The following is a 19,386-nucleotide window of genomic DNA, read 5'->3' on the forward strand; positions in this document are numbered from 1 at the left end:
CAATTTTCCTAAGTCAAGTTGTAAATAGGATTATAATATCAGCTATGTTTCTAAGTATTGCGACATCCTTTCTGGATTTGTAGAGTTTGAAAGCTAGGTGAGGTTTTCATGTTTACAAGCTTGGGTGCTTTGATCAACATAATGTTTTGGATGCCTCTAAAATTGATTTTGGAATGCCCTTGGCATAATGCCAGAGCAAGAGATTTAACTAATACTTCTCAGGCATACAGTCATGGTCTTCTGGGAAAGGTTTTCATGGATAGAAATAACTCTTACATGTCTTCGACAGAAAATGAAAATATGTCCTAATATTATATATGTTCTCTTGACATTGGGGAATTTACATAACTTCTGTGTAGCTACAGTGGTACACTGGACGATCATTTACATTTCAGTATTACTGCTAACAAATAATTCTCAAAAATACCTAGAATTATATGTTCAAATATTCAGAATTCTGGAAAGGGGTGAACATGGGTTAAAACTCTCCTTATTGCAGGATTACTGTGGAGCAGAATGGTTGAGAACATGAGCTTCTAATTGGCTAGAGCTAGGTGTTAAGCTATTCACTCATTAGTTATGTAAATATGGCTGTTACTGCTCTGAAGCTCAATTTCCTTATCTGTAAAATGGGAATCATAATACCTGTTTAAGGCATGTCGAGATAATTCAACTTGACAATAAATATAGAACATCTAGCACATATTTGGTACTTAGTATGAGTCCGAAAAATTTTAGGTAGAAATGGCTTATTCGAACTTGAAAAGAAAGCACTTCTTTATTTTCATTTTATTTCTTTATCCTATAATATTCACAGTGGTAAGCTCTTGCTGGAGGAAAGGATTCCCCAGAAAGTAGTGCCTGGGTCAACAGCTATAGTTTGTTTTGGAAAGTGATTCTAGGGAATAGGAGCGGGGGACTGAGTACAGCGAAATGGGAAAGAAGGAAATAGAAAGGTACATTGGTGTGGGCATCTGAATTTCATGGGGACCAAGGACCATGTAGAATATCTGAGAGAAGAAAAAAGGAAAATAAAGACATCTGCCCCTGTTTTCCATTTGTTGGGTTTTTATGGGGTTATTACCATTCTTATATAGGTTTGCAGTATGTAAGTAGTAAACAGCCAGCATTATGTTAGTATCAGAGAAACCCCAGAACAGAAAGTGAAAGATAGAGCACAGCTGAGGACTCAGGTTTTATTTATACAATGCTCACTGCTGCAGGATGTGAAGGTCGTCAGAGAATGTGAGGAAGGACAAAAGAAATATTTCATATATGATTCTTTACAGAAATCATGTGCCCGCTATGACCCTTGAGATTTGAGAGCAATTCAGTCCCAGGTGCCTCTGTTTCAAAGCCCACCTTTTGAAGACAATGGTTTGAATAATTCTGCTGATAGACCAATATGTAAGTCACCTCATTCTAGAAAATCTACAACTGGCATCTGCAGGACCCTCAGTGGTGATTTCTATGCTAAACATCCAATCAGAAAAGACACATTCTCAGAGTGAGCTGAAATTCATGTTTTGAAGAGCACCCTCTTGCCTTGATTATGTCAGGAAACTCAAATAAATTTGCATTGACTCCTTGGTCTCTAAGTGTTGAGTCAGAGATTTCAATGGAGGAAGTTAGTGAAAGAATACTTTTCCCTTTCAAAATAGTTTACAAAGTTTATATATTGTCTGGATGATTTAATACTGCTTACCTATTCTATTTTATAGTTTATTTTTATTTATTTATTTATTTTTACCTTTAAGGGGGAAATAACACTTGAAAAGCTTGCTACTAGAGTGCTACAAAACTCTAAGAATGCATACATACATATAAAATAGTGGAATGTGGTCAAAGGAAATGTATAAAACAGCTTACGTGATTCCTTTAATAATTGGTGTCCATGTGTTGGTGAACATTCCCTTATCTATAACGGCTCAATTAATAAAATAAAAAATCAGGGAAATGAAAATTTTCCACCTTCCTATTAAAAAGTATGTCTTCATTTGAGATCTATTTAGCCTTTAAGGTGAAAGTGGGTTCCAGACAAATGTCTCACATTAGAATTTGTATTAAATTAATTGAAAAATAGGTAAACATTGATAATAATAATAAAACAAGAGAAATGATGAACGGCAAAAGGTAAATACTTTTTAAATGTTACTCAAATACACATTCAATAAAACCACATCGTTTGGACAACATAATTATTTGTATCATCAAAATCTCTAGTGGTTGAAATTTTAAAAAGTTTCAGTTGGACTTCAAATCAGCCTAAAAAGAAATTTCCATCTTAATAAAATAGGCAAAACTTTCCTTTTAAACATTACAACTTATTCTTTTAAAAATGTGTTTACTATTCTTGAAAAAGATCTGAAATAGATATTTCAGAATAAAGAGCCTTTTCTATTTTAAATTGAATCTAATGGAGCAGTGAAAACACAATTCCAAAGCATCCAAAAGAAAAGCAGAATATCCAAAAAACCATTCATACATTCACAAATACCCAGATTTGGGGGTTGATTCTTTGACAAAACTGGAGATTTACTGAGCAATTCCATGACATTTTTTCTTCCTGGTGTTCAGATGTCATGATTATCCAGCCTATACCAAGAAATTTTTAAAATAATAAAAATACAGTATATTCCCTAGATTTCTCTGAACTTTGCAGACTTTTAGACATCTTCTGGAAGATCCCTAAGTGAAGTGCAAAGATACTCCTTGACTCACCAAAGTTAATGTTCTTGTGTCCTAAATTGACTTCATACAGTCAAGTTTCTTTTATACTCTCATTTACTTACTATGGCAAGGCAATACAGCCCAGGAATTTTGTGCCTTCATCTCAAATTAAATAGCAAACACTGCTATTTGTGAAATTTTGGCCAATGATTAAAAATATTTCATTTCTGATTCTCACCATTAGAATTTAAACAGTAACAGATGGATTGGGCAGGCATTGAATACTAAATAGAAACTGGCAAATGAAATAATCCAGCTCTTTGCTTTTACAATGAAAATGAGAATTGATTCTGCATTGAGAGAGAGAGAGGTAAAAGGACCAAGTGTTTTTTTTAAAAAAAAAAAAAAAACCTTCTTCACCAAAAGAGCAAAATAGTACTCAGTAGCATTGCATTATTAACAAAAGTTCTTTATCAGAAACTATAATTTAATATTTAAGTATCTAATTTACATGTGACAAGGTATCATATTCAAAAAATTAAATTGCAACTAGAAAACTATTAACCACTAAAAACGATACCAAACACAACCCAAACATTTATAGGAAAGCAATAGCTAGAATTTGAATTGGAAAAAATGTTGCATCATATTTGGCTCATTAAACAAGGAATCCATTATAGCCTGTAAAAGAGCGTCTGTTCTAATTCATCAAAAGTTTATCCTGTGTAGCATGAATAACATGTAAAGATAGATTTATTGACTGTATATGCACACATGTGTATATATATTGTGAGACACACACTTGTGTGTTGATTTAAAGATATATCTACTGATAACTGGCTGAACTTTGGAAGATGCTGAAATCCATATTTCTATATGACCTTTAACCCATTTAATAATTTTTTTATGAACAGAAATTACATAAAATACTATGATTTTTATTAACTGAATATTTTCTTAAGCATAATAATAGATAAGGAATTGCACTTATTGTAAAAGTACAGTAAAGTGTTAGATTGCAGCTCAGCCATCAAAGATCATGGTCTGTAGTACTGATAAGCTATGCATCATATGCAAAGATGATGGTGGCCATAGAAATTAAAATGAGAGCAACTGGTTACAGAATGAATAGGGGATAACAGAAGAAAACATGCACTATTCCTACTTTAATGCAAAACTAATTTGTCCCAGGAAACAAACCCTTTGATCTTCCTTACACAAAGAAACAGGTTCTACACCCTTGGCAAAACAGTAGACTTGGACTTCTATAATCAAATTCTAGTTCATTGTCTCTGAGTGTGCTGTTCCAGTGTCATCTCTTTAAGCTGCCCTTGAAATTCTGGAGCATCTACAATATTACAGTCTCTTGTTTAGATTTCATTGAGCCTCAATATTCCCTTAAGTTCCATATAAATAGAGTCCATTATTCATCTTCTTCTGGTTCCTGTGGTAACACGGATATATCTTCCTTCAAACAATCACTGAAAAATCTGAGGATTGTGCTGTAGAGATGATATTTACTTTTCTCAGATACTTTATGATCTTCATCTGGGTAGACCTAAGGTGTTGAGGGGAAAGGAGATTTAAAGTTACAAAAGTGAGTACTGTCCCTCAGAATTCATTCTTTTAGTTCCAATGGCATGGGAACTTTGGAAAATAATACCTAACGAAAATCTCACCTAATTCAACTCTGAATTCTTCATAATACATTTTTCTTTTTTATTATAATTATATCATAATTGACATTTGAGACAACATATAATTTTTATGTGTTTAATTTAGAATTTGTTGGTCAAAAATTTTAGTCACTTTCTTTCTGACTATAAGTCCTTCCCTGTCCTCCCTTATATTAGAGCATTTAATATAGAGAACTTTCAACTGTAAATTTATTCTCTGCCCCTTTGAAATGTACGTACATCTTCTTGCCTATTGCCAGTTTTATAACTGAGTAAATGTCTTTCCTAAGGAACTGGAAACATCTCTTTTAAATGTAAACATTGGAGACAGCACTCCTATCTCCCAGTCTCTGTGGAAGGGTAGAGGCCTCATTCCAAGTTGTAAAATTGCCTATTGTCATAAGGATACAAGAAAGTTTATTTTTCTTATTGGTAAGGCCAATTACCAAATGCAGGTGGACAATGAGTCCTTCTATCTCAACTTAAAAATTCTGCAGCCCTTTGTTTCAAGTAGAATTTAATCTCTCTCCCCTATTGCAATAGTCTTGAATAAAATCTTCCTTGTCTGTTTAGTCTTCTATGGTACAATTTTTACTCTAACGATGTCCTTTTCAATATAAAAGACATTAGTGATTTTTGTTTAATACAAATATAAACATAAATATTTTCATATCAATTCCTGGGTGTAAAGTTTTTAAATGGTGTCTGATTGTCCTCTGAGTAAAGACATACTCTTTCAGATTGTTAATGGTATGACCTGTAATTCTAACTGTGGTTCCTGTGTTTGAAATATGTTGAAATATTTTTAGTTCTTCCACTGCTGAGAAATTAAAATTACTTTTTTTTCCTTCTATGATTCTTCCTTCAGACTGAAATTCCTTCATATTATAAAGCATGTCTTATTTATTTACCCATCTATCACAGTGACTGTTTTAAAGAAAGTCCTTGATAAATATTTATTAAATGTGATTGAAGGCATATGTAAATGATGTTTTACCCACTCCTTTTTTTCTCATAACATTTACTCAAACTATCTTTTTTTCTCAATTTTTAGGATAAGCCTGATGGAAAGTGAGGAAAAGACAGATTAGGGAGAAAAGAAAATTGTTCTTTTGAAAGAATTCATTATCAGTGATATGAATAAAAATCTAAGGAGAAAAAGACATTACATAAGAGTTTATTATATAATTAACTTGTAAAGCATGAGTTGATCCACAATCTCAGTGTAATTATAAAAAGAATAAAATCTTTGGTAGCTAAAAAATCTAGGTAGGTTACACCTGTCAGAATGGCCATCATCAATAAATCAACAAACAACAAGTGTTGGTAAGGATCTAGAGAAAAGGAACCTTTCTGAGCGGTTGGTGAGATTGTAAATTGGTACAGTCACTATGGAAAACAGTATGGAGGCTATTCATAAAATTAAAAATAAAACTATTTTATGACCCAGCAATTCCACTTCTGGGTATTTATTTGAATAAATCCTAAACACTAATTTAAGAAGATATATGCATCCTTATGTTATTGCAGCATTTACAATAGTCAAGATATGAAAGCAACCTAAGTGCATTATCAATAGATGATTGGATAAAGAAGAGGCGGTACATATATACAATGGAATATTACATAGCCTTAAAAAAAGAATGAAATCTTACCATTTGTGAGAGCATGGATGTACCTGGAATGTATTAGGCTAAGTGAAATAAGTCAGACAGAGAAGGACAAATACCATATGACCACACTTAAATGTGGAATCTAAAGAACAAAACAAATGAACAAACAACAGAAACAGACTCATAGATGTAGAGAACAAGCCGATGTTTGTCAGATGGGAGGGAGGTTAGGGGCTGGGTAAAAACAGGTGAAGGGATTAAGAGGTACAAATCGGTAGTTACAAAATAGTCATAGGGATGTAAAGTACAGGGAATATAGTAAATAATATGTTAGTAACTATATATAGTGCTAGGTAGGTACTAGACTAGTCATGTGAATCACTTCATAAATTATATAAATGTCTAACCTCTATGCTGTATTCCTGAAACTAATACAAAATAATACTGAATGTCAAAAAAAAAAAAATCCTAGATAAAAAAACACATTCTTCTGAAAAAATGGCTTACCTGCATAGTATAATTTACTCCGGCTTTTATTAGGTGTTTGATTAATTCTGCTGAATGCTGGAAATGAACTTTTGCTGCAATAAATTAAATTATGATATTTGAAGGAAATGTGTTTATTAGCATCAGAACTTTTTTATGTAATTTTTCTTCAAAGAGATTAAGTATTTCACTTAATATATACATTGCATATTTAAAAGACAGATACCTGGCTTTGACTTGGAAGCCAGTAGATGCGACGGTGATAAAACTTTGAGCTTCACATTATAAAAAAATAAACTGAAATAGTAGCTACTACTAAGGTTCTAGTTATTGTCCAGGTGGTACTTAGATTTACTTTATTGGTTATTATTTATTATTTCTAACTGTTCACATACTTTATACCATTCTAACAATTTTAACATGGTAAATGTCTGTCTGGATAGTAATACAACAAATCAGTTTCCATTTCTTTCCGAGGAGTACTTGGGACCACTCTCAGTTATATACTGGCATTCTGTTTTACTTTAAATTAGAAAAGAATAGCCTATGTTGAGAGAAGATAGTACACATCTCATTATTCAAGGGTTAAATATTTACTGTATATTACATTGGGTTTTGCAGTTTCTTTCTAGCCTCCTTCTGCTTTATCCTAAAGTCCAAAACTCTGAAATAAGCAGCACAGTAGACAGAAGTTGGAGAGCAGCATTGGCCCTAGCTAGCTCTGAAGACATGGACAAATCACTCAAATCTCCGAATATCAATTTGCTCACACACTGCTTGGGCTATTTATTCCTGTATTATGTACATCTTCAAATTTCTGTAAATAACTTTTAAGCTATCATTTTTAAAACTGTCTTTGTAAAACTAGGGCAGGATTATCAATAGTTTAAGCTCCTTCACTGCTCTAATTCTATGATATTAATCCTACTGCATAATAGATGATAAAAGGTTACAAAGAATTATTTAAATCTTTTAAAAAATCTACCCAAGATCTTTTTCAACATCTTCCTATTGTACTTAATGGAAAATGACCCTGTCATCTCTAAATAAGTTTACAGATTGCTCTGCAAATTTAAACTACTAGAAATGCTAATGAATAGGGGCAATGAAAGGTAAAATGATCTCTTATATGGGTCATTTGTTTCTTGTAGGAAAATATTTTGGAAAGAACCCCATCATTTACGTCTATAGATACAGCCTAAAAGACAAATTTATAAATGGAATTCCCAAATGAATTTATTTCTGTTTAGTTTGTAGTGCAGAACCTATTGATATTTGTCATTTGTTCCCTTCCTCAATATAAACAGGGGCATTAGATGTATAATTGGCTGAGTGAACTAATTTGCTGGTAGTTATCGAAGATGATATTAATAATAGGAGTATTATAGTGTCATTGAGCGCATACAAGCCATCAGGCCCATATGGGGTTCTGTCTATGGTATATATGTATATATATATATGAGTGTGTGTGTGAATTGTGTGTGTGCATACACAAATACACAGGTGCATTTCCTTTAATGTGACTAGTGCTGAACCTCTGCTTGTATTTTATCAGAAGGGTGAAGCACCAGGGCTGTAACTGAATGAATCAGATAGGAATAACATGATTTATCTTAATAGCTGCAACATATTGACAGAGAAATTTGAATAGCACTAATATGTTCTAGGGTGATGGCTAGAGGTAAAATAATTCAATCCTGAATATAATTTATTCCTACAATTGAAGCTTCAGAGCACAGAAAATTACAGCCTCAATGCCAGATTCAAATCCTCCTCCTACAAATCAATAGTTGTATGATTTTTGGCAAGTTATATAAATTCTGTAATATTTATTTTTTCAATTTGTTAAATAATAATAAGAAGAATACTGCACAGTAGTTTTGTAAAAAACAGGTAAATATAATATTAAAAACTGTTGGCATATTTTCTTACATATAGTCAGTACTTAATAATGGCTATTTATTGTTAGTACTATTAATATACATGTAATGTCTTAATATCTTAAAACAAAATTCTAATATCCTTCAAAATGTTTATGCTTCTCTTTCATTATGTTTCACCTACCACATGTATGGTATTATCTAAGTATTTTTTTAGATCTTACAGTAGTTTTAGATTTTCAGAAATGTTACAAAGACAGTACAGAAGTTCTTATGTATCTCTTATCCAGTTTCCCCTATTGTTAATTTTTACATTATCATGGTATATTTTTCACAACTAAGAAGCATTTAGACATCATGTCTCTTTAACCTCTTTCAGTTTATCAGAATTTTTCATATTTTATTTTTGATGACCTTAACAGTTCTGAGGAATACTGGTCAGGTTTTGGGTAGAATATTCCTCATTTGGGTGTTTTACTCATGGATAGACTCAGGTTATGTTTTTTTGGGACAAGAAAATAACGGATTGCCATTCTCATAAAATTATATCAAGGATGTATACTATCACCATGATTTGTCATTTTTGATGTTAACCTTGACTGCCTGGCTAAATGGTATTTATCAAATTTCTCTACTGTAAATATACTTTTACTCTTCTTTCCCTACAGTGCTCTTGAAGGAAATCAGTAAGTGCAACAGACTCTAAAGTGGGGAAGGAGGAGAGTTAAGCTTTGCTTCTTTGAGGGAGAGTATCCATATAAATTATTCAAAATTCTACCTAAGGGAGATTTGTATATATTGCACTGAACACTAATTTAACCATAGCCTGGCATGCTCGAAAGTTAAATTTGACACTTTGTATGGTCTTTGCTATAAAACCATTTTAGTTATATTCTTTGTACGATGGAGGAAAAATACTGAGGCAGGGCAGGGTAGACTAAGAAAAACAAGTTTAAGATTTAGGAAATATAGATTCAAGGCTTTGACTGTCTTTGCTCACTTTCCAGATAATCCTGAATACATTTACTTTCCTCCTTGATACTGATTTTTCTCATCTGTGAATGGGGCTATAAATACTCAGCCCTCTGTTGTAAAGTTTCACACAAAATAAAAAAATACATATATAAATTCTTTGAGCCCTGAACACTTCATGTGAATATAAAATATTATTTATTATTAGTAATATCAATCACATCATGCTCAACATTTAACATGATAAAAAAAATGAGAGGTGATATGAAAGTGCTTTTTTAAATATTTCTGTTTTAACTTAAGTGGGTAGCTTCCCAATAATTTTATCTTAGCACTGGCGCCTTTTTGCTATCCTGTTGTTTTCTAGGTCAGTTTCCTTTTGAGATACACTGAATAACACTGTAGTGGTAGTCACTAGCCACATGTGATTATTTAAATTTAAATTAATTAAAATTTAAAATATTAGTTCTTTAGTCATACTAAACACATTTCAACACTTACGAGCCACATGTGACCAATGGCTACTGTGTTCAACAGCGCAGATACAACATTTCTATCAAACTAGAACATTTTACTGGACAGTGCTGCTACGGAGGCTCATAACTTCCTGACTTCTTCTCATTTCTCATCATGCATTGGATTCTTTGTGCTACTCTTCTCTGCTCTTTTCTTTAGTAAGTTTATAGGGCCTCCTGTAAGTAAGTTCTTGAATATATCCCTTTGTTCAAGGTCAGATCCCATCAATCATTAGCAGGATATAGAATACTTACTGTCAGCAGTCCCATGAATTACTAATATATTTTCCTCTTTTAAGCCATGGATATTATGTAGCACACTGGATGCCTATAAGGAAAAACACAAAAAGTCTGTATATATATATAGATTTATCTATGTTGCATTTTGACTGAGTTTATAGAGCAAAAATAACCTTTTCTTCTTTATTTTTTAATTAGTTACCTGGTATGTGCTTTCTTCTTTAGATGGCATACCAAGATATCTTTCAGAGAAAGCTGAGGCTGTAACCGAAGAAAACAAAAATTTAGTAATAAACTAAAAAACACTGGAGTAGCACATTTCATTAATTTCTATATTTTACATTGCATCATCATGTTCTAGTAAAATTGATTAAATCATGAAAGTGATAAAGAGCTGAAAACATCTCATAACACTTGATAAGTGAGCTCAAATGAGTTCCTCTGCATTGGGATTTTATTTTCTACAAATCATTATGTTATATTATGTCAGTCTATAGAAAGTACTCACCATATAACTTCAAGTCTGTGATAGGTGCAATCACTGATCCACATTTAAAAAGCTTTTCATCTGATTTTAAGATCATCGATGCAATATAGCCACCGTACCCCTAGCAAAATCAAACAAACAAAATATATAGTTTGCTTTATATGTATATATATGTATAACAATTATTTATAGAGATACTTTCAGCCTCATTACTGTTAAATAATATATATATCAGAATGTCACATCATGTCCCAAACATAAACATAATGATACACAAATATCACTTTATGCAGATAAAATTTTTGAAAAGAGTTGTTTAAAATTTTATATAACAAGTTATTTTAATATTTTAGGTAAAATATAAAATTAATTCTATACCACCAAGTGTCAAATGTTTACTCTTTGATTTCATACTGTACATTCGTAAATAGCCCCCAAAATTTGAAGCTAGGTAAAAATAGCACTTATTAAATCATATATAATTTTAGGCAAATTATATATATATAAATAAAATAAATTTACATATAAATAAAACATTTAATAATGATGATGGTTACACAGAATTAAGAAAAGAGAATTAAATATTTAAAATCTAGCATTGTAAATATAGATTCTACTTTCAACACAACTAAAAATTTGAAGAAAATGGGATACAGTAAATAATGTTGCTACATAGATAAATTGGATTATTGATGAAATTTAATTTAGAAATATCACCTTGCAATATTTTTGAACTGATTTAATGATAAATTCTTAAAAATAAATAAAGGTATTCATTTTTCTTTTGTAGACTATGAAGTGACCAGAAAAGTTCCATAGGAGATTTTAACAATTACAATAATACTAGGCTAAAATAATGACCTACTGAATTAGCTATTCATTTTAGAAGTTAATTTCTAGCTGTGCTCTGGGCTCTGGGCAATGTTCTTATCAGCTGGACCTCAGAGTATCCTAGGAAGTATTAAAAAATATTAATACCCTGGCCTTAGTTTGATGCAATTGGTTCATGATGAGGTCCACTTTTTAAAGATTTCCAGATGATGATAGTATAGTTCAGTGCTATAGGAATCTATTATTCTCACTAAGCACTTGAGATGAGAAATACAGAATTTCATTTATGCTTATATGGAGCATCATTTAAATATTAGTACATGAAAGTCCAAAATGTAGTCAGACATTACCGAAGTGGCTGAGAGAACATATGTGTAGAGTAGCAGAATATTCCAACTGGAAAACATGCCACTATGGCATAATGATTATTTTGAGCTACAAGTACTTAAAAAACAGCTCATATAGGGAGAGCTTTTCTCTGAACTCTCCTTATCCTTCAAGACGGATTCTCCAACATGAGCTCAATTGTTATAGATCTCCTCCCTGGGAATTTCAACACCCAGGGAAGGCTGACTCTTGTCACGGGAGAGGACACTAGAAGTTGACAACATATGCAGACAAACTGTCACAAACTGTATTTCTCATCTATTCAAGGTCCCATTCTTTTTTAATAATCATATATTTCTTCTAAAGTGCCTATGTTCCTTTTCTCCTTTCCCTATTAAGATGGTATTTAAGTCTGAATTATTTCTTTTATTATATTCTATATTAATTTCTGATATACAATACATTGGTAAGACATTTATATGGTTTATGAAGTGATCCTCTGATTATTCTATCACCCATCTGGCTCTACACACAGCCATTACACTACTATCAACTTTATTCCCTATGCTTACTCTACATCCCCATGATTATTTTGTAACTACTTACTTGTACTTCCTCATCCCTTCACCTTTTTTTTTCAGCCTTCCAGATCCCCTCCTCTGTGGCTGTAACCAGATTGTCCTAAGTATTTGTGAATCTATTTTTGTTTAGTTTGTTCCTCTTGTTTCTTAGATTCACATATAAGTGAAATCATATGGTATTGTTTTTCTCTGTCTTATTTCACTAAGCATAATAATGTCCAGGTTCATCCATGTCATTGTAAATGGTAGGATTTTGGTATTTTTATGGCTGAGTAATATTCCATTATATATATGAACCATAACTTCTTTATCCAATTGTCTGTTAGACATTTTGGTTGCTTCCATATCTTGGCTATTATGAATAGTGCTGCTATTAACATGGGGGTGCATAGATCTTTATGAATTATTGTTTTGGTTTTCTTTGGCTAAATACACAGAAGTTCAACTGCTGGGTCAAAAGATAGCTCTATTTTTAATTTTTTGAGGAAACTCCAAACTGTTTTCCATAGTGGATGTACTATTTGGCAATCTCACCAACAGTGTACAAGGGCTACTTTTTCTCCACATCCTCACCAGCACTTGCTGTTTTTGATTTATTGATGGTAGTCATTTTGATAGGTATGAGGTTGGTATCTCATTGTGGTTTTAATCTGCATTTATCTGATAATTTGTGATCTTGGGCATATTTTCATATGTCTATTGGCCATCTGTATTTCTTCTTTGGAGAAATACAATTCAGATGCTCTGCCCATTTTTTAATTGGATTTTGTTGTTGTTGTTGTTGTTGAGTTGTAGGAGTTATTTATATATTTTTTATCTTAACTACTTATCAAATGTATCATAGATGAATATCTTCTCCCATTTAGTAAGTTGTCTTTTCATTTTGTTGATTTCCTTTGCTGTGCAAAATTTTTTTAGTTTAATGTAATCCCATTTGTTTATTTTTTCTTTTCTTTCCTTTGCCTGAAGAGATATAGCAGGAAAAAAATTACTAATAACAATATCAGATAATTTACTACCTATGTTTTCTTCTAGAAGTTTTATGGTTTCAGGGCTTCCATTTAAGTCTTTAATCTATTTTGAGGTTACTCTTGTGTAAGAAGGTGGTCCAGTTTCATTTTTCTTCATGTATCCATCTAGTTTTCCCAGCACCATTTGTTGAGACCATATTTACCCAATTGTATATTCTTGCCTCCTCTGTCATAGATTAAATGACCATATAGGTGTGGATTTATTTCTGGGCTCTCTATTCTGTTTCATTGATCTTTGTATCTGTTTTTATGTCACTACCATGACGTTTTGATTACTATAGACTCATAGTCAGTTACTGTGATACCTCCAACTTTCTTCTCCTTTATCAAGATTGCTGTGGTTATTCGGGATCTTTCAGAGTTCCATATACATTTTTGGATTATTTGTTCTATTTCTCTGAAAAATGACATTGGTATTTTGATAAGGATAGCATTTAATCCATAGATTGCTTTGTGTAGAATGGCCATTTTAACGATGCTGATTATTCCTACTCGTGAGCACGGTATATGCTTCCATTTATTTGTATCTTCTTCAATTTCTTTTTTGAATGATTTATAATTTTCCAAGAATGGGTCTTTTATCTCCTTGGTTAATTTGATGCCTATGTATGTTATTGTTTTTGATGCAGTTTTAAATGGGATTGCTTTCTTAATTTCCCTTTATGATAATTCATCATTGGTATATAAAAATGTAACTGACTTCTGAATATCAATTTTGTATCCTGCTTCTTTACTGAATTCATTGATCAGTTTTTGGTCAAATGTTTAGGGTTCTTAAGCCCAAATTCTAAGCCACTTCCAAGAGTTACTCATTTTCCTTGGTTATCTCCTATGTAAATATGAAGTATACATATTAATAACTTCATTTTTCTCTTGTGAATGTCTTTTTTACAGGAGGTTTCATCCAATAATTTAGAATTATAAAGGAGAAATTATTTCCCTAAAAAAAAAACTACACTACATATGTCAATTTGTACTGGAATATTTAACTAGTAACCATAAGCTTGAGCAGAGTTTCCTTAATAATTAGGAGCTAAGGGAAATAAAATGATCCTTTATAGAGTTAAGCCACCAAGAAGGACTTTGCTCAGTCTCTTTGGGAGAGATAAAAATAGCCTTTGGTTAGCAAAATTTAAACGTGTTAACACACTTCCCATTGTGTTTAATTGTGTTAACATGTATAAAGAAAAAAGTGCAGAGAAGGAAACAAATTTTATTCTACCCTTCTGAGTTCTTGGCTGAGATGTCTTCTAACAGATTAACAGGTAAGAAACAAATAGAAGTTTCTTAACATGTATACATGGGAAATACCCAGGGAAATTGAATGACTCTATTAGATAACCCAGGCTACCACCTTGAATACCATCTTCAACTAAAGACAAAAGAAAGATGCTTGGGGAGACTAGTTATAAGAGGTGACCAGGAAAAGACCACAAAACAAGGGTAAGGTTTGCTATACAGATTTAAGTGTTTTCTTCCTTGATAATAGTTTCATATGATTTATTAGAGTTATTCTTCTCTTCCTGGTGCAGAGAGGGAGACACAAATGGAGATTTCCTTTATAAATGTCCATGTCCCTTACAAAAGGGTAACTTCTACTGTTTTCAAATCTTCCCCTGTGGCCGCCGTTTCTTAAAATAATCAGCTCAAAATAATCCTCATACCAAAGAAGTACATTCTGGGGTGGCATATTCTGCTCCCCTTTGATTTATGCAAAGGAAGTAAATAAATAGCTAGTTAGAGTGAAAGTGTGGGGAGTCTTTGAAAGTTCTGTCCCTAGAGGGAGCTTTCCCAGTGTATTATTGCTAGTTCTCTGTCATAGAGATGAGACAGGGGTGTCACATCCAAGAGGTTTCAAGTATTTCCCATAGAGTAATACTTTTCCCATAGTAAGAAAAGCATTTTAGATGGTAACTTTTCTGGTTCTGATTTCACAATGATCAAGCAAACTCTCAATTGATTATGATTTGGTTATTTGTATATATACTTCACTACTTTGGGAGAATAGCTGAATGTTCCAATCTATAGAACAACTATATATCACATTTAAATAATATAAAATAATAAACTGATGTTATGTTGTTGTTTTTTTTTTACCTCAAAGTCACACCATTCTGATTTTGATTATCCCTGGAAAATAAGAAAAATGGTGCCTTCTAAAGGAGAAGGAGATCCTAGAATAATCCTTCTCAAATTGAATGTTCATTCAAAATACTTGAGAATCTTCTGAAGATGAACTTTCTAATTCAGTAGATCTGAATTGGGCCCCAAGATTTTGCACTTTTAAGAAACTCCCAGAGGATGCCTATGCTGTGGTCCACATATTGAATAGTAATTTTGTATAGCATAATAACAATAAAGAACCTACCAGAACATCTTAACTTCAGCTAACATTCCCTAGACTAGTGGAGCTTTAAAAATATATCAGTGCTGTTGAAAATAATTCAAGCAGTCTGTGGAGAATGGGCTGTACAGCTCTCCATGTGATTTTAAGTGAAACTAGGGTTGTAAATCATTGCTGCTATACAACAAATTGTATTTTACTACTTTTTTAAATATGAAATTTTGAGATTAATGAAACTAAATACCCTTTAAGACTTACCGATAGTAAAGCTGTTGAATATGATTCTCTCTGTACCATTTAAGAACCTAATCCAAAATGTTGCTTCAATCTGATTTATTTTAGAGAAATAACTTCTATTTTTAAAAGAAAATCAACATCATCAGGAATTAGAATGAATTAAATTGCTCACCTTCCTCTCTATCATTTCATATTTATTCACTGAATGTAAAAGTAAATCATAAAAAAGTTCCAGGGAAATATATTCCAAAAAAGGTTAGGAATTAGCCAGAAGATCTATCTATATATGAAGATGGTGATTTTAATTTAAAACAGCTCACGTCTATCAGAAAGATGTAAAAAACTGGTGATTATCATATTGACTCTGTAGTTAATTAGATGTTTTTGACTTGATTTATATAAAAAAAATAATTAATTGTATAGGATGCTTTCTTTCAGTTGTGCTGTCTTTTTATTGGTTTGTTCAGTGATCACATTTTTACATTCATTACAATTATTATGTCAATTCTTTTTGCAAAGCTTTTTTGTGTTACTTATAAAATTTTAATAAATGTATATATTTTAAAATAATTTTGTTTACCTATAAAATACTTGTAAAATATTGAAATGAAATTGGATATAAAAAGCCAAAAGTTGTCTTCTATGCTGGCTAAAGCTTATCTCTCTCTTTTCCTCTAATATCCATGTGATAGTTTTAGAATGTAATATATTTATTTAATCAGTACTTTCTTGATGTTTATGGGCTTAACATTTCAATAAGTAGAAAATAAGTAGCAGTATTTTCTAAAAATATGTATTATTTGACATGAAAAGCAGTTTTAGAAATACCATCATTTGATTTCTTTTTTATTTCTTTTTATTTTTTATTAGTTTCAAGTTGGTTAGAGACATATAGCTTATGAAACAATCCCCTTGATTACTCTATCTTTCCTCTGGCTCTACACATAGCCATCACATTATCGCTCACTGCATTCCCTATATCGTGCTTCCCATTCTCGATCCACTACTAATTTGTACTTCTTTAATCCTTCACTGCTTTCTTCCAGTCCCCCAAGTCTCCTCCCCTCTGGTCATCACCAGATTGTCCTCTATATTTGTGAGTCTGTTCTTGATTAGTTTGTTCGTTTTGTTCTTTAGATTCTGCATATAAGTGAAATCCAATGATATTTATCTTTCTCTGTCTGACTTATTTCACTCAGCATAATAACCTCAAGGTCCACCCATGCCATTGCAAATGGTACAATTTCATTTGTTTTTATGGCTGAGTAATATTCCATTGTATATATGAACCAGAACTTCTTTATCCAATTGTCTGTTGATGGGCATTTAGGTTGCTTCCATTTCCTGGCTATTGCAAATAGTGCTGCCATGTACATAGAGATGGATAGATCTTTATGAATTATTGTTTTGGTTTTCTTTGGCTAAATACCCAGGAATGCAAATTGCTGGGTTAAAAGGTAGATTCATTTTTAATTTTTGAGGAACCTCCAGACTCTTTTCCATAGTGGCTCTACCAATTCACAATCCCACCAAGAGTGTACAAGAGTTCCCTTTTCTCCATATCCTCACTATCACTTGCTGTTTTTTGATTTTTTGATGAAAGCCATTCTGACAGGCGTCAGGTGATATATCACTGTGGTTTTACTTTGCATTTCTCTGATGATTAGTGACCTTGAGCATCTTTTCATATGTCTACTGGCCATCTGTATTTCCTCTTTGGAGAAATATCTATTTAGGTCTTCTGCCCATTTTATCATTCTATTTCTTAATCAGCTTACGTGGTTAAGAGAACATAGCTTAGAATTGCTTTCCAAATTCTTAAAGATTAAGTTATTAAAATTACGCACAAAACAAAAAATATCGACCAGTTTCTCAGATTTCATTATTTCAGCTTTATGAGAACAACAATGAAATGTACCTCAGAACTTCTAAGTTTAGTTTCTGCTGGCAAAGTCAATTATAATAAATGAAATTAGTTAACTAGTTAGCTCTATGTAGATGTACATGTAAATATATAGACTATAAAAAATATAAATTTTAGACTAGGAGGGAAAAAAAAGCATGAACTGGATATCAATCAAATATTGATGAATAGAAAGGAAAGAAGATAATCAAAGATGGTAAATTCTTGGCCCACTGCTGCCATTCATCTTTCTTTTCCCAATAATATTATTCGACTATAATTAATTACAAATTACTTTATTTGAGGTTCTCCAAACATGTCCTCCTTACTGAAACTGGTATCTACAGGAGACTACTTTCCTTGCCCTCTACTTACTGAATGATTTTCACCATCCAGTTCATGTTATACATTTTCCATGAGGCTATTTACAACCTTCTAAATATATTCTAAATGTCCCTACTAATGAATATTTGTAGAACTCATTTGGCCCTTTATACCTGTTTATATGTACAGTAAGTATAGCACTGAAATACATAAGCTCTGAGTCCTTTGCAAATTATTACATACTTTGGAACCATTAAGGAGTAAGATGTTCTTCACTATATGCACTGTTTTTGGGAATGGTAAAAACACAGAACACCTTAACTGCTTTTAAATGCACAGTTCAGTAACATCAAGTGTAATCACATATATGTGCAACTGATATCCAGAATTTTTTCATGTTGTGAATCTGAAATTTTATACATGTTGAACAACTACTCTCTCTTTTCTTGCTCTCTCCAGACCCTGGAAACCACCATTCCACTCTCTCTCTCCATGAACTTGACCACTCTAGATGCCTCTTATAAGGAGAATCACACAGTATTTGTCTTTCTGTGATTGGTTCACTTCACTGAGTACGACATCCTCAAGGTTCATCCAGGCCGAAGCATGGGACAAGATTTCACTATATGCACTTTTTCATGTATCTAGAATTTCCATTTCTTTGAAATGTTCATTTTCTTAGACATTTTCATTTTTTCATTAATATTTTTACCGCTAATGATGAGCTTTCATTTATTTATTTGTTTTCATTTATGTTAGGGGAGTATTGTTCTCAAAATATTTTTATTAATTATTTGAATATTACTGACAACCAGAATTAAATATACCAAATATTTGAAGTAGGAAGAATGGGAATGATTTACGCTGATTTATATTTTACTCATTTGTTAAGTAGCTTTTTAGGTAACTAATTGTCAGTACACACTATTAAAATGTATGACCCAGGAAAATTACATTATTTAATGTCATGTATCTCTAAGTTCATTTATGAATAGTAGAAAATATTTCATATGTAAATCCATGAGCACCAAGAATTTGCTTTGTCTAAAAAGTGCAAGATCTTCTTTTCATCTTCATGTCCTATGGTAACTAACCTGTTGATATGTATAAACTAGGTGCTCAATAAACATATACATAAGGTCAATTTTTTTACTATGAAAATGATTTTGAATCTGACATAAAATTATTGCAGTAAGAAGTAAATATCTTTCAGAAAGCACAGAAGAAATAATTATGCATTAGGTCATATTTCAGTTTCTAAGCCATGTT

At 31.9% G+C, this 19,386-nt stretch overlaps 1 protein-coding gene across 12 annotated transcripts in view; it reads right to left on the reverse strand.

Moving 5' to 3' along the window:
* Positions 1-759: 759 nt before the first annotated feature.
* The window catches only part of DPP10 (dipeptidyl peptidase like 10), a 1,220,852-nt gene continuing 1,202,225 nt past the window's right edge, over positions 760-19,386 (reverse strand). For 10 of the 12 annotated variants that reach the window (XM_006921020.2, XM_025039378.1, XM_025039373.1 and 7 more), the window contains 5 exons: positions 10,561-10,660; positions 10,255-10,313; positions 10,068-10,140; positions 6,467-6,540; positions 760-4,228 (listed from right to left, as the gene is read on the reverse strand). In XM_006921020.2, coding sequence (XP_006921082.1) covers positions 4,094-4,228; positions 6,467-6,540; positions 10,068-10,140; positions 10,255-10,313; positions 10,561-10,660 — 441 coding nt within the window. In that variant the 3' untranslated portion in view covers positions 760-4,093. The remainder of the gene's footprint in view (positions 4,229-6,466; positions 6,541-10,067; positions 10,141-10,254; positions 10,314-10,560; positions 10,661-19,386) is intronic. The other 2 variants (XM_025039376.1, XM_025039375.1) reach the window with 2 other exon arrangements.

This window comes from Pteropus alecto, unplaced genomic scaffold (genome assembly GCF_000325575.1).
Source record: "Pteropus alecto unplaced genomic scaffold, ASM32557v1 scaffold3, whole genome shotgun sequence".
Classification (NCBI taxonomy): Eukaryota; Metazoa; Chordata; class Mammalia; order Chiroptera; family Pteropodidae; genus Pteropus; species Pteropus alecto.